Raw genomic sequence first — 13553 nt, forward strand, 5'->3', positions numbered from 1 at the left:
GTTGTTTTGGACGACGAACCGCATGACTCACAATGGGCCATTGATATGGCGCCGCTTGACGGGCAAGGGGGACGGATTCTGTCCGGCATTGGCCCACAAACGCGCCGAAGCGGCACCCGCGGACAGCACAAGTGTTAAATCTCGTGTTTACGAATATATGCTTGGCGTCGCTCCGCGGAAGTCGCTATACGGTACAACGCATTTTCCCTTTCCCATGGAACGGGCAAGCGAGTTCAATGCCAAAGAGCCTCAATTTTCATTAAAGTCTTGCAGCAGCGTCCGTACGACCAACTACACCCCCCAAGAGTGCTGGTCGGGTCTACCCAGCACCGGGCCCGACTGCCCCACCTTCAATATGAACCCCACCCGCCCTTTTGTCAGCAGCCTTGCCCCTCCTGTTGGGTCGGAACCTCTTCCTTCTTCATCCGGCCAAGGATACTAATATACGGCTTCGAGACCCCTTTACTAAAGGAGACTTTCGCTGTTTGCTCTCGCTGCTCGCTCTCTCCAAGGCTCCGAACCCACCATTATCATCATGGTCATCATCCCCCCGTTGTTTGCCCGCTGAGCAATTTGACGCGCCTCTCCCGAACCGGAGAGCTTTCGCCCGCGTCCGTCTCTTGGCGGCATGAGTCTTTTTTACTCATACACCGCCCTGTTTTTGCAACACCTAGAAGAAAAGGGCGGTGCTGCAGACTGATCTGTGGACAACATCCCTTCATTGAATCACATCCACGGAGAGCTAAACTCGTTGTGCACGCATGGACGCGGCAACCGTTAGGCTCTGTTCCCAGGTTGGCACACACGCACACCCCTCGCAACAGAGGAGCAAGCCCGAAAGCTGGCCATGACGTACAATCGCAATACCGTACTTCTCTCGCTAAACCCGATAGCATGCTATCTTGCTTAGAAGACGCAACGTTATGCTCTGTCGGAGTCGTTGACATCTCCTCTTGGCACTAAGCGCTTGAACCCCACAGCGGGCTGATATGTCTCCGATCAACGGAGGGCATGTCTTAGGGCAGGCTTTAGGATACCCTCAGCACACCAATATCCCGGTCATCAAGCTCACCCGGAAAAAGAATCGCAGCGGAGGACTAATCTTGGTGGATTGGGAGAGGCCCGCATGGGCAAGCTGGTAATTAGGCCGATCCGCCTTTACTCACAATTGATGGCAGTTACCAGTCTCTTTCTTCAGAACCTCATTGTCTTATCTTGTCCTCAATTCCTTCTCCAAAGACCTCCGTGGGGCACAGCTTTCTTCGAACCCAGCTCTGATTGGCCAATCCGCTACGCCCTTTCTGCAACTATGTAATGGCACCACGTGCTCACTGCAACCCGAGCGGCGACCTTCCAGAAAGCTGGGTCCTGCATCACGAACCAAAAATACCTTCTTTCGACCTCAAGCCTCCCGAGATCGACCCTCGCATTTGCGCTCGTCAGTTACGGATTGCGCTTCCACCACTCACGCCCTCTATCGGCGCACTTAGGTCTAGCGCTCTACCGTCGCGAACCGCTATACGAACCGCGGGGCTGCTTTGACTCACCACTGGTCGCATAGTCCACAGCCTCAAAACCGGTGACGGAGCTGTGCTCGCATACAACGAAAAATGTTCCGCGATGAGTCTCGTTATCTCACCCCACGGTCCCTATTTGAGACTGGCTGCATTGCCAATGCTCTTCGGCCACCAATCGTCGCTGCGTATCTTGAGGGGTCTCCAGATTAGATAGATGGTGTTGGGGAGGGAGATCGCTAATCCCGAGAGTGTTACTAATCCAGGGCTTCAGCAGCCAGGCTACCGCTGCCTTACGTACGTTGAGCGATTCGTAAGGCAGTCTTGTAAGTGACGCGGTGTCATGTGCCGTGGCGTGGGAAGAGACGCGCAAAGTGCACGTGTGGGTGAGTATATTATTAGATGCACTGGTTGCGAGGAAGCATATTTTGAATTGCTCAGACTATCCACTTTGCTAACTTTCTCCCTCTCTCCTCTTCTAGTCTTTCAAGACTACACCTCTATCCTCTTCTGCTTTCCTTACATATTCCGCTCTACGCGGACTCTCGTCGTTCCTTCACGCCCATTGCAACCGTTCTCCTTTCAATTCGGGAGTCATATCTTATCACCGGGTCGAAGCGATCAATTCCTTCACCATGATCCCTCCCATTCGAATGGCACCCTTCCAGGTCCAAAACGTGCCATCACCGAGCGGCAGCACCGGCCACCCCTTTTTCCAACCGCAGACGTCGCCCTCCTCGCCGAACGCAGGATCCTCCTCCTCGTCCTCAGGCTCGAGCCCGACGTCCTCCACCCAACAGAGCGGCAATCAGCAAAGCGGGAGATAGGACTCCATAGAGTGCTTTCGGTGCAGGCTCTGTAAGCAGGACACCCATTGGCGCGAATACGCCATCCCAGAGCTTGCTCGATCCTCGACAGTACCCTGAAAACACCCCGTGCAATTGCCCTCTCAACCGCGACAAAAACACAAAAACACGAGAACGACTGCATCTCGATCCTACAAGGCAGATTCCGCCCTTCGAAATTCACGGTCTGCGTTTAATCGCTCAACGGCATGGGGAGCAGGTACACCCTCCAGCACTGCCACCGCCCCACGATGGATTTCCCCAACTAGTTCGATCGTTCAGTATCACAACACTCTTTTCACATCTGAGCTCAACGAAGCAAGTTACGATGTAATGCGGGATACGAGGTTGATTTGGGATGGGAATTCGGGGCGTTCTTCTGGTTTTCTCTTTCCCGGTGTTGGATACCCACATTCGCTGTATTTCCTAGCTTCTTTCTCACGTCTTCTCGTATCATAGATAGAATCCACCACAATAATACCATCACCTATCCCAATGCCACCCCAGAACCCCCCAGCTCACCATGCCCTCCCCATCGCATGTCTCACTCCCCTTCCCATCCCTCCCCTCCCCTTCCCTCTGCACTCACCGGCTCCCCCAAGCCCGGCAACCCCGAGTACTATTTTTGCCCTTCCCAGATATCCAATTTGAAATACCAAAGCCAGATTCGTATCCGCCATCGCGTTCCAAAACAGCTCGTCCATCCAACAAGGCAAACCTATTGCCGATCGCCCTGGGCGCTTTTCAGCTCAGAGTAAGCATTGTATACCATCAGATCCACTCGCTGAACCACGGCACCCGCCGAGCCCGCAATCTAAAACGTAAGCTCGCCTTCTCAGAAATCAGATGCCTTCGTATTGGTCGTGTGTATGCCCATCCCTTGCATACAAACCTAAGCCATGGGACTGGGTGAACACCTCCCTAGGTACTTTCCGCAAGCGAGTACGCACCTTGGCATACCTTCCCAAAGCGGACGCGGTCAGGCTGACATCCGCCTGCACACACGCACCCACCTAGCGTAAGCTTGCGGTTCAGGCAAACCCTCTGGCGCGTTCCCGATTGGGTGTACTTCGTAGGAGGACGAGCGAAGGGCCGCGGAGATGCACGTTTCGGTCGAAGAATTTGAATTCGCAGCTAGCATGCACAGGTAGTACAATGGTATGGCCCCCAGCGGTGTAAGTAGAGCGAGCGGTACGGTATACAGTGTCACCGGTCGGGGTCGGCGGTGAAGATGAACAGGAGAGTCGGAGGTATGTATTGCGCCGATACGGACGGCGACGGCGAATTCGCGCGGCCGATGCGATAGCTTTGGATGAGGCTGGGGGGATAGCGCGAGGACGGACTGCGATATGTCATCTGCACCACCACCACCACCACTCTGTTCCCTCACTCTCCACACTTACTCACTTAACGCAGTCCAAGCCATAGCAACGAAAAGCCTATTCGTTCCATTGTATTACTCTTACTCTAACGCCAGCCGCACAAGCCCAAGTCCATCCAAGCCAAGCCGAACCGAACCAAGCTCCTTTGCTTTCCGTTTCCATCAGCCGGACCGAACTGATCATTCAACCAACTAACCAACATACAAAGGAAAAGAACTTGAGTATAAGCAAAGCAGGATAGGATAGAAAAGAATAGAAGAGGACAAATACACCAACTCCTCCCCAACCGAAGCCAAGCCATCGAACAAACAACCAACGCCTTGCTGTCCAAAGAGAAAAGAAAAGAAGAACAAGGGGGATATACGGGACTGTTAGTTATAGTCCGACAGGCACATCTACGTGACAATAAGAAAACCTCTTCCCAGCTTTTTCCCCTCCCAGGTGTTTTCCTCTCTTTAGCATGAATGCTGTTCGCTTCTTTTATCTCTTCTCCTGCATATCAACCATGACGCCAACGAGTGATGAGTTAGCCTTCTCCCCCTCTAGATGACTACCCTCACCAGCACCCTGCGGCCGCCGTCCAATCCTCGCCAACCAACTCTCCGCACTCTGCACAGTGCCATCCACAACCGCTGTAATCTGGCCCATCATGTCAAGGCCCTCCTTCGCAAACGCGAGCATGCGGTTCGCGCCCCGGACCTCCTCGCCGCCGGCCTGCTGCTCATTTGCCGTGCTGCGACTGGCGAGCTGCCACCGCTGGGGGACGGACAGGAGCTGTGTGCGCACGACCTGGCTGGCGTTCTGTGGCAAAGCGCCGCCTGTGTAGCGCGACACGGACTGGACAACGTTTTGGAGCGTAGTCCATATATCGCTGGAGAGCGACTTCATGCGGTCAGCGATGCGGCGCACTTGTTCTTCGCGCTCGGGGTCCATTTCCGAGCAGCCTCCTGACATGGCCACATCGCCCGATTTCTCGTCGTGTGTAGCTTCGCCATTTGACTGGCGCGTGTTCCTGAGCGCGGTCTCGTACTCCTCGAGCACGAGCTTGAGCGCATGCATCACGCTGTCGATGTGCTTAGTCGCGCTCCGCAGCAAACCTAAGCACAATTTCAGACTCTTGAGCGACGCGTCTGAGAGTGCGACGCCGAGCCCAGACGTCGTCATTATGAGCTGGGTAGACCAGTTTACGCGGCGGTCTTGGTTGGAGGTTGTGGATTGGGCGTCGGTGTCTTTGGCGGTGAGTGCGGGATCGATGACCACGACGGCGGTTTCTTCGTACTTCGGGGAGCGGTGATCGTCGTATGCAGGGAGAGACTCGGCGTAGGAGGAGTGCGAGCCGCCGCGTGTGCGGGCCAATGCGAGGCTGTCCTCGATGTCCATGGCGTCTGCGTGGGAGGGACTCATGATGCGCTGGCGCTTGCGTCCGGCTTCGTCGCCTTGCTCGAGGTCGCTGGGCCTACGGTGGACTTCGCCTAGGTAGCGGCGGAGGTTCTTTTCTACGCCGGTGCGCCGGCCGACGGAAGAAACGGTGTTCACGACGGGTGACCCGATGTTGCGTTCGATGAGCTCGGCACCGTACTTGACGAAGCGAGGGGAGTAACCCTTGGTTGCGTTGTAGGCGGATATGGAACCGTTGATACTGCCGCCCAACCATGGATGGGCAGATGTCAAAAGGTTTAGGAGTGGCTCGGGCTCGGCTGTGGGTTCGCGGGCGGAGAGGGTGACGGAGCGGGAGGTGGGTGATCGGGCGAAGTCTGTGGGCTGTTAGCATGCTGGACAGACGCAAGGGAGGCTCGATTGAAGATTCCCCGCCATGCGAGGTGCATCGCAGCTTCCGTCAAAGACACCATGACGCCACAACGCCCCGAGTGCGATGACGAAATTGCAATTCCTCCATGTGCATTTGCCCAAACGAGCATCCATGGATACAGAACGAGCTTGTACGCACCTGGATTGCCCAATCCACTCAGCGCCTCTGCCGCCAACCGCACATCCGGATCGTCCACGCTCAGCACACTCATCTCCCTCCTCCGCTCCTCGACGCCACTAACCACGCTCGCTGTATCCATCGGGCTTCCGACATCGCCCTCAGGCACCCTGGGAAACGTCGCACTGCTCAGCGGCGGCAGCGGTCCCCATTGTGTGCTCGTAGTCTTCGGGCTCAGCTCGATGGAGGCGCGCGACGAGTGCGTAGCTGGTCCCGGACTGGCGTCCGGCAGGTCCAGGCTGCGCAGACTGGGGAGAGTGTGCGTCGGGACGGACGGGAGGTTCAGCGAGCTCGGGTCATGCTGCGTGTATGCTGGCGGCTGCGCGGAACGTTCCTGCTGCATTGTTGCTGCTGGTGACGTTGCCGCCGCGCTTTCTCCCAAAGAGGCGGTCGGACGGTGGTGGGGTGTGCGAAGGTGACGCTGCGAACGTCTACTCGACCATATTCACCACTGGACAGCCGTAGAAGTCGATATCGAGGGGCAAGCTGGAGTGAATGACGGTAGGCCTCAGTCAGGATAGGGAGGGTGAGCGGTGCGGCAGCGATGTGCGGTCCGCTCACTTTCCACTGAAAATCACATGTCAAGCGTCAGTCGTGCATGTGGCAGCCACTAATCTGAGGGATGGACGCGCCACAGACGTGCCAAGCGCCTGCTCGTTCAGCGCCCACGGCAGAGATAAGCCGAGTGCCTCGAGAGCCGGGCGACACAGGGCGACTATCTGACTCTGCCTTTCCTATGCAATGGTTGTTGAGGGTATTCGCGACTTGAGGCGCTGTCGTGGACTCGCACAGCGAGGCCGTGGGATTGTCGTCCCCGTGTTAGGGCTGGCGATCCATGGATGCTTGTGGGGAGCACGGCCCGGCTATTAATAATCGTCGCGCTCCACCGCAGCTCATCCGCAAAGCCGTCCGGACGGGAGACACCAGCAACACCATCTGCCTACGGATCCCTTTTCATTATTGCTCGCCGAAGTTTGTAGGCATTGAGCATCGTTATCGCGTAGTATGCTATGCGTCCACGGCTCCGAGGCAGACCAGACCGTGCAACCGAGAATGGCTGACCGCATCCACCCGTCGACCGTCGTTTCGGTTTCATCAACCACGGTACCTACGTACCGATGCTGATATAGGCACATCGTGGCCGCACGTGTCAGGCGTGAAGGAATCCTCTTACGCGATCATAATCCGAGTTCAACAAGAGGAATTCGAAGCGCCCGAGGTGGCCGTCTGCATTCCGCATCGACAGAGAACGAAAACCGCGTATATGCGAACGCGAAGACCCTGAACCGAACAGGGTGCTGATTGCGAGCAAGAGGCTGCAGTGATAGCGCCACGTTATTGGGCTAGAAGCCCTTCAGGTGCTGGCTGAGGTGTTCGATCGGCAGTTGGCGGTGTCGGCAGCAGGCATCCGCCCCTTCACATGTGAATGCCATTTCGCTGCCAAGTGGGAGAAGGGACAGCATGTGGGGTATATAAAAATATTCAAAATCAACCTAACCTTTCTCAATACAGAAATCCTTTCCCCAGATAACATCTTTGTATGCCGAATGCCATCTGCCTATTGAGACGTCATCTTTCGCTGACCCTGAAGGAACCGAAGATGCAAACAACCGCTGTGCGCATCGTACAGAGCAACTGAAGAAGCTTGGTGTCGTCGGTCTTGTTTCGAAAAGATTCAATCGCCTAGATTTAGGGGTCTGTTAAAACTTCACTGGCGCAAACTTCATGATGTTCTTCAACAGGTCCACTTCCGTCTCTTTACACGCCTGGACAAACCCCTCAATGCCCGGTATCCGATGCAGTTCTTCCAGCGTCCGAGGCGCCACCGCAACAATTCGGTCGATTGTCGTCTCCGATACAACTGGACCTGCATCCGCTGGCCGCGACTTAAGCTTCCCTGTGACTTGCCTGCTGAAAGCCACAATCTTGTTGCGGAATATCCTAGATCTCGGAGTAAGAGGTGCGGTGTCCTTTTCACTTGGGCCTGGAATATACGTGTCGAGTGGACTTTCGGATCGCTTTCGTTTGAGCGATCCTGGTCTGGAGAGAGGCGTAAAGAAAGCTAAAGAGCTATCCGACTCCCCTTCTGAAGCTTCTTCCACGGGCTCATGAGCTTCGGTCTGAGATGGACCATCCACAGTCGCTCCATCGTCCGAGAGCTGCGTTCCCGCCAGCCCGAAAGATAGCCCGGTGTGTAGCTGGGGTGGAGGGCGTACGGGGTTTCCAAACGCCGGAGACGAATCTGGAGAATTTTCCGGTGGCTGCTTTCGACGTCGGGGTTGACGAGTGGGCGTAGCAGGTCGTGCCTTACGCTGCGTATCTAGAGCGGACGCCGATGTTACCTGCGGTATTGATTCAAGTGGCTCAAGCGGTACGATCTCGTTTATTGCCAGAAATTGAGCGATCACTTCCAGCCATTCTGCCCCATACTTGTCTTGCTGCTTTTTACCGATTCCCTTCACACTGAGTAGTGCATCGTCGTCCTCCGGACGCTCTCGCGCGAGGGATTCAAGTACGGCATCCGACGCGACTCGAAACGCAGGCACGCCTTCCGCCTTCGCAAGAACTTTGCGACGAAGTGATAATTGGTCGAATAGGGCTTGTGATTTCGTGTCCAGTTTGGGCCGCTCTTTACAGGCCTTCGTTGCTCGGTTTTTCGGAACGCTGTCTTTCGATACAGGGTCTGTTCCTGAGTTTTGCTGCTTTTCTTCCTGTTGCAACTCCTCCACTCCAAAAACGACAGCAGCCGTTGCGAATGTCTCGCCTTCTTTCGAGGGTAGGAGTCGAACAGCTTCTTGCTTTGCTGATCCGAATGGTAGATAGCGGTCTGCTAGTAATGGCATGGGTGGCTTAGGGTCCATAGCCACTCTTTTCGCGTTCAAGCAATGGTAGAGCATGACGCCAGCATATGCATCTGCTGCTGCATAAGTCTTCTGTCTTTCATTGAGCGGCCTCTTCCAGTTACTCTTCCTGACCTTTCCATCTTTTAACATCTCATACCCAAGGTGGATTCTGACGAGCTCTGCCAGGCTAATCCCACCTATCTTAGTGAGAACTTTCGAGGGCTCGTTTTGGCCATGCATGACTAAGTAATGCAGATGGCTCAGTTCGAAGATAGCTCGAGGTACCAGGGAGAAATGTTTCTTCAACTTGCTGCAGTCGGCTGCCATGATGTTGTGCCCAGTCTTCGTGATAGCTGGGGATTCGATGATCTTCCGCAAGGACGGGCAAATGAGATCAGTAGGCTCGGTGCCACTGTGAAGGCCGAGGTGGAACAGGGCGATTTTGTCCGGGCTTGCGATCTGCAAGAGAGCAATCTCGTCCTTGAGTGTCTTTTCGGGTTTGGTCCAGTTCCAGGGCATCGGCCACTCTAGATCGAACCCTAAGATAGGTTCATTGAGAAATCTCTGAGCCAATGCCTCCGACTGAGCCTTGTTGCTGCTGTACAATACTTCAACGGCCTCGTTATTGGGACCTCGATAGAGATGATGCGTCCAGTGCGGCTTCTGCTCGTGCTGCTGTGGCGGTCGAAGTCGGTATGGGAGCGGCCATTCCACCTCAGCGCTGCCCTTTCCTTCCGCTGCATCTGGTCTGGCAGGGGCCTGGTCGCCCATGTATACTTGCCCGCGTCGGCGAAGAGCGCAAGTCCGGCAGGTCGCCAGGAGAACGGGGAGGAGTCTTCCAAGGGGTGTAATACGCGCCAGATCAGCGTCAAGGAAGTACAAGGGACAAGAGTATACAAAATGGAGACAAGAGTTAGGAACAAGGTTCGTTGTCAGGCTTCAGCAGCCTTGCGACGCGGGGAAGTGACCGGGCGCACAGACCCGAACGCCAACTCACGTGTCAGCGCTAAAATTAGCGCGTCTTCTTCATCTTCTTAACACAATCTGACGTTTACTTCGTCTTTCCTCTTCTAATAAAGTTGAACTTGGAAGCGCTTATCGAGACCTCTACTCCGCCATGCCCTCCTTGCTCCTAATCCCCTTCATACGGGAGCTAGGCAGTGCCACCAGATCCCGGTTCGATCGCGCTATCGATTCAAGACCGAAGACTTTACCGTTTCCTGATGTTTGACCAGCCAGGCTATCTTAAGTACGGCTTCCCGAGGTCTCGATAACAGTGGTGGCAATCTTATCAATGGATCTTCTTCGCATCCTTGGTCATGCGCGATCGCTATAGCACGAATTTGACCTTGAAATCTCAACTTTCGCAGATGGCAGATTATGTCCTTAATGCGAGGTGCGATTGACGCTTGCACAACACTACCCTCTGAAGGCCCTCACTGGCTTTACTGACTCCAATCCGGTTAAGACTTCCTTCAGCGCGGCGTTAGCAGGTCACTCGAATTGCGATATTTACATGACGAGGCAATTTGCCTACAACCGCCCGTCCAATGGAGCTTCAGCACCTCTCGATTGGATATTTAAGTCGAAACATTGAAGCAAAAAGAATGCGATTTGGACATCGCGCTCTCCGCGTAAACGCGATCGCGGGCAGCTGATCTCCCGAAATTCATGCGAATTCCATCAGTTGCTTCTTGTCCGCGCTCCTTCGTCACTTACCGTCGTGACGTTGAACGCACCTCAGATGGTACCTTTTCCGTAGGTTTAATCCAATAGACTGAGCTGTTACACTGCGAAAAAAGAGAAAGGTTCATTCTCGTGAACAACTTCGAGCTCCAGCAACGGGACCTATTTATAAACATAGCAGCAGATGCTCTTGGCCTCACACTCATCTGAGGCACGTAGACGTCATCGTCGGTCTTTTCTTCGACCAAGCTCCTCGGCTGTTCGCCTAGAATCTCGTCGCATTGAGATGGGCTTGGCGGGACTTTGCACTGACAGACGCCTGACAGATTGACAACAGCAGCGAACGGTACCCGAAATGCGACGAGCTTTCTCAGTCTTCTCTCACAGCTATCACGCGTCTTTCGCAGCAAAACGTGCTTGGATCGGACATGCTGCAAGTGGAACGCGCTACCATCATTGCCCGAGGCAATCCCCTCTCGTTAGCCGGACCCCTTCCAAACAATGTTTCTGAATTCGAGGCGTCCGCCTGTTGCATTCGTCAGCGAACCAAGCTCAGTGAGGTCGATCCCCACTCTGCTGTTATATCAAGGTTTCCAAGGCCGCGCCTTGACTTTGAACACGAAAAGCTTCGGCCATCTCGTACAACTGCGCTCAACCGCGCTCAACCATTTGACATATACCACTGCCGATCACGCTCAGAGCCTCATCGTGGTAACGTACAAAGCTATGTCGATGTTTCATTTTCAGGCCCCCTCGTTTCCATTTGCTCCTTCCTACGTCATCTTCTCAGGTTTTGCTCTTCTCATGCTTCATCGCGTCGCGGCTATACAAGTCGGACTCACCACCACCGATATGAAAATCCCATATTTCCCACCACAGTCATACGAGATCATTCTGCCAAATTCAAGAAGCGACGCAGAACCTTGGTTCCGTTGGCGGCATTATGGGTAAAGCTCGGCAGAGTCTCCGCCTCGCGCACTCCACGTTTCAAGCACAGGGTCACCCTTCGCAGCCTTGCCGGAGATTTACTATGCATAGCGCATACGATACAGTGCGACAGCCCATGCGGCGGGAGTCGCCGCACGCTTCCAATGACGCGTAGTTGCACTACGACGACTTATATACCATCCGTCGAGCGCCTCGTATTCGCGGCGCACCTCTGCGAGGAACCACTGTTTAATAGACACATAATCGCTCCCATTTGTACTCTTACAACTGTACTCACGACTTACGACTACGACTACGACTATACATCATGTACTTCGCATCATCTATCCTCCTCGCCGCATTGGTCGGTATTGCGCAGGCGCAAACTCCCTCAGGATTTACGCCCTCGGTTGATACAAAACTCGATGTCCTCTTTAACTCAACCGCCGTCAATACACCCGGGCAGCAGCTGACAAAAGCCGGTACGTCCTTTTCACCTACACTCATTTCGCCTTTCGTCCGTATATAAACTAATCCCCAAAAGTGACCGCGAGTCAACCACAAATTGCCATATCAAGCTCCGCCATCGCCTCAAACGACACCTACATGTTCGTCATGCTGGACTTGGATGTCCCCCCTACAGAAGGGAACTCTACGCGGCGCGTCCTCCTGCACGCCATGAACACCGGCTTCAAGGCCACTCAACAGAAGATCGGTGGCTCGGCCGTGCTGCTCGCATCCTCCGAAAAGGGACCTGCAACCTATCTCGGCCCTTCCCCACCAGCGACAGACACGATCGCACATCGCTACGTCCAGTTGCTCTTCCAGCAGCCCAGCACCTTGCAGGTGCAGGCCTCCGACTTCGCGGATACGCAAGCGAGGATCAACTTCAATATCAATTCCTTCATGCAGACGAATGGTGTGAGCGCGCCAATTGCAGGGAATTTCTTCACCGTGGATGGCAGGGCCGGCGCAACTGCGAGCGGAACCGCGACGGCGAGCGGCGGTATCTCGAGGAACACGCTGCAGCCGTTCGAGGGCGCGGCAGGAAGAGTAGATCTGTCGCTAGGTTTGGCGGGCTTGTTAGGCGGATTGGCGTTGGTAGCTGTGTAAGGACTAGCTCGTTCAGACCGTAAAAATGGCTTCTAGGAGGGTAAGAGGACAGCTGTGATAGATTGTCAAAGCTGGATTCCTTTGATAAATTGCATGTACAGATACCAATATGAGCTTATGAAGGCATTCATGTCTTGCAATCACGACTTGAGAGCATGTAAGATGGCGTTAGTATGGGAGCTGGCGCAATTCTCAGTTCATGTGGCACGAAGGGGCTGTACAAGCGTTTGACTGGTGGGCGGACTTGTAGAAGAAAGGGATGGTCTCTTGCCGTGGGCGAAGTACTATGGCTAGTATTACTAAAGAATGGTACGTACACAATGCAGCTGCTTCAGCGGCTTAGCCGTACCCTCTTCTCTGCCCCAGGTGTCGCCTTTGAGATCATTGAGGTGAGCGTGGTAGCAATTCACTACGCCAAGGCGCTAGAGCCAAAGCCAGCTCCAGCTAAAACAGACATCATAGGCATTACTCGACCACCCAACTGCGATATACTAGGCGCCAGCAATCGCGTCCGTTACGCGCCTCAACGTTCTCGAATAGCCTCACACGCACACTTTCAAAGATTATATTCTCGACCCAGCAAGGCGCTAGACGCGTAGTGCAATGCAGCCCACACGCCCGTCGAGACGAATCCACGGACCTGGATAGCCCAACGTCCCAGCATTTAGGCAGGGAAATAAGTTGTGTGCACACGAAGGCTTTCTTGTGCTTGTCAGTGGCCCGCATGCAAGCCGCACGCCTTAGCCCTATTTCAGCAGCTGCAGCTTACAGCAAGAACGAGCTCAAGTCGGTATTGACGGACATGGGTTTCCTGCGCGAATCCTCCTGCCAAATTGGCATGCTTGGCAAACCTATCTGATGGGTTGATTTCTTCTACCTTTCGTGCCATAGGATGGCGATATAATGTCTGCAAGGCCCTCCTTCTCTGTGTCCAGCGCGACATCATTCGAGCTCGTGCCTGCCACCGGTCAATATGAGGATCTCCGCCATCCTTCGTTCAACATGGCTGTTGGGCACGGCTGCCCTTGCGCACGATCGCTTGCTGCTCATCAGTGGTGGTATCGGCGTGACAGGCGTTTTGCCCTTTCTCGTCAATCACTGGAACGTCATGCTGGCCTGGAGCGCCAAAGAGTCTACTAGATGCTTGGCCGAGAACCTAGAAGGGGCTCTCACTAGTGTCGCAGACAAACATGTCAGCGTAGGGAGCCGACTTGATGTCACACAGTTGCTGGCTGAGGAGATGGAAGCCGGTTGGG

General features: G+C 54.6%; 7 protein-coding genes across 7 annotated transcripts; 4 read left to right on the forward strand and 3 right to left on the reverse strand.

The window, feature by feature from the left end:
• Nucleotides 1-92: 92 nt before the first annotated feature.
• BU26DRAFT_61535 (uncharacterized protein) lies at nucleotides 93-492 on the forward strand. Its single transcript, XM_033836103.1, has one exon. It carries the CDS (start codon nucleotides 158-160, stop codon nucleotides 440-442), a length of 285 nt encoding a protein of 94 aa, XP_033681074.1. The 5' UTR covers nucleotides 93-157; the 3' UTR covers nucleotides 443-492.
• Nucleotides 493-1700: 1208 nt separating this feature from the next.
• BU26DRAFT_61544 (uncharacterized protein) lies at nucleotides 1701-2619 on the forward strand. Its single transcript, XM_033836104.1, has 2 exons — nucleotides 1701-2372; nucleotides 2433-2619. Exons 1-2 carry the CDS (start codon nucleotides 1858-1860, stop codon nucleotides 2554-2556), a joined length of 639 nt encoding a protein of 212 aa, XP_033681075.1. The 5' UTR covers nucleotides 1701-1857; the 3' UTR covers nucleotides 2557-2619.
• A 1102-nt stretch (nucleotides 2620-3721) lies between these two features.
• On the reverse strand, nucleotides 3722-4132 carry BU26DRAFT_61568 (uncharacterized protein). The gene has a single exon (XM_033836106.1). The coding sequence runs from the start codon at nucleotides 4040-4042 to the stop codon at nucleotides 3827-3829; it is 216 nt and encodes a 71-aa protein (XP_033681076.1). The 5' UTR covers nucleotides 4043-4132; the 3' UTR covers nucleotides 3722-3826.
• Nucleotides 4079-6307, reverse strand: BU26DRAFT_61562 (Opi1-domain-containing protein). The gene is made up of 2 exons (XM_033836105.1): nucleotides 5690-6307; nucleotides 4079-5495 (listed from the first exon to the last, which is right to left on the reverse strand). Exons 1-2 carry the CDS (start codon nucleotides 6069-6071, stop codon nucleotides 4222-4224), a joined length of 1656 nt encoding a protein of 551 aa, XP_033681077.1. The 5' UTR covers nucleotides 6072-6307; the 3' UTR covers nucleotides 4079-4221.
• Nucleotide 6308: 1 nt separating this feature from the next.
• Nucleotides 6309-7206, forward strand: BU26DRAFT_61571 (uncharacterized protein). The gene has a single exon (XM_033836107.1). The coding sequence runs from the start codon at nucleotides 6564-6566 to the stop codon at nucleotides 7011-7013; it is 450 nt and encodes a 149-aa protein (XP_033681078.1). The 5' UTR covers nucleotides 6309-6563; the 3' UTR covers nucleotides 7014-7206.
• A 14-nt stretch (nucleotides 7207-7220) lies between these two features.
• Nucleotides 7221-9490, reverse strand: BU26DRAFT_521580 (uncharacterized protein). Its single transcript, XM_033829568.1, has one exon. The coding sequence runs from the start codon at nucleotides 9340-9342 to the stop codon at nucleotides 7429-7431; it is 1914 nt and encodes a 637-aa protein (XP_033681079.1). The 5' UTR covers nucleotides 9343-9490; the 3' UTR covers nucleotides 7221-7428.
• Nucleotides 9491-11512: 2022 nt separating this feature from the next.
• BU26DRAFT_488925 (PEBP-like protein) lies at nucleotides 11513-12409 on the forward strand (the record flags this gene model as incomplete). Its single annotated transcript, XM_033826000.1, has 2 exons — nucleotides 11513-11666; nucleotides 11729-12409. 2 exons carry the CDS (start codon nucleotides 11513-11515, stop codon nucleotides 12295-12297), a joined length of 723 nt encoding a protein of 240 aa, XP_033681080.1. The 3' UTR covers nucleotides 12298-12409.
• Between the last annotated feature and the right edge of the window lie 1144 nt (nucleotides 12410-13553).

This window comes from Trematosphaeria pertusa (assembly GCF_010094035.1).
Source record: "Trematosphaeria pertusa strain CBS 122368 unplaced genomic scaffold BU26scaffold_11, whole genome shotgun sequence".
Taxonomy (NCBI): domain Eukaryota; kingdom Fungi; phylum Ascomycota; class Dothideomycetes; order Pleosporales; family Trematosphaeriaceae; genus Trematosphaeria; species Trematosphaeria pertusa.

Excerpts from the sequence above, each read along its gene's own strand:
- BU26DRAFT_61535 (XM_033836103.1), top strand. The coding sequence starts at position 158 with ATGCTTGGCGTCGCTCCGCGGAAGTCGCTATACGGTACAACGCATTTT.
- BU26DRAFT_61544 (XM_033836104.1), top strand. The coding sequence starts at position 1,858 with ATGTGCCGTGGCGTGGGAAGAGACGCGCAAAGTGCACGTGTGGGTGAG. Across the intron at positions 2,373-2,432 it reads GTGCTTTCGGTGCAGGCTCT|TACCCTGAAAACACCCCGTG; the intron begins GTAAGCAGGACA and ends GATCCTCGACAG.
- BU26DRAFT_61568 (XM_033836106.1), bottom strand. The coding sequence starts at position 4,042 with ATGGCTTGGCTTCGGTTGGGGAGGAGTTGGTGTATTTGTCCTCTTCTA.
- BU26DRAFT_61562 (XM_033836105.1), bottom strand. The coding sequence starts at position 6,071 with ATGCAGCAGGAACGTTCCGCGCAGCCGCCAGCATACACGCAGCATGAC. Across the intron at positions 5,496-5,689 it reads GAGTGGATTGGGCAATCCAG|ACTTCGCCCGATCACCCACC; the intron begins GTGCGTACAAGC and ends AACAGCCCACAG.
- BU26DRAFT_61571 (XM_033836107.1), top strand. The coding sequence starts at position 6,564 with ATGGATGCTTGTGGGGAGCACGGCCCGGCTATTAATAATCGTCGCGCT.
- BU26DRAFT_521580 (XM_033829568.1), bottom strand. The coding sequence starts at position 9,342 with ATGGGCGACCAGGCCCCTGCCAGACCAGATGCAGCGGAAGGAAAGGGC.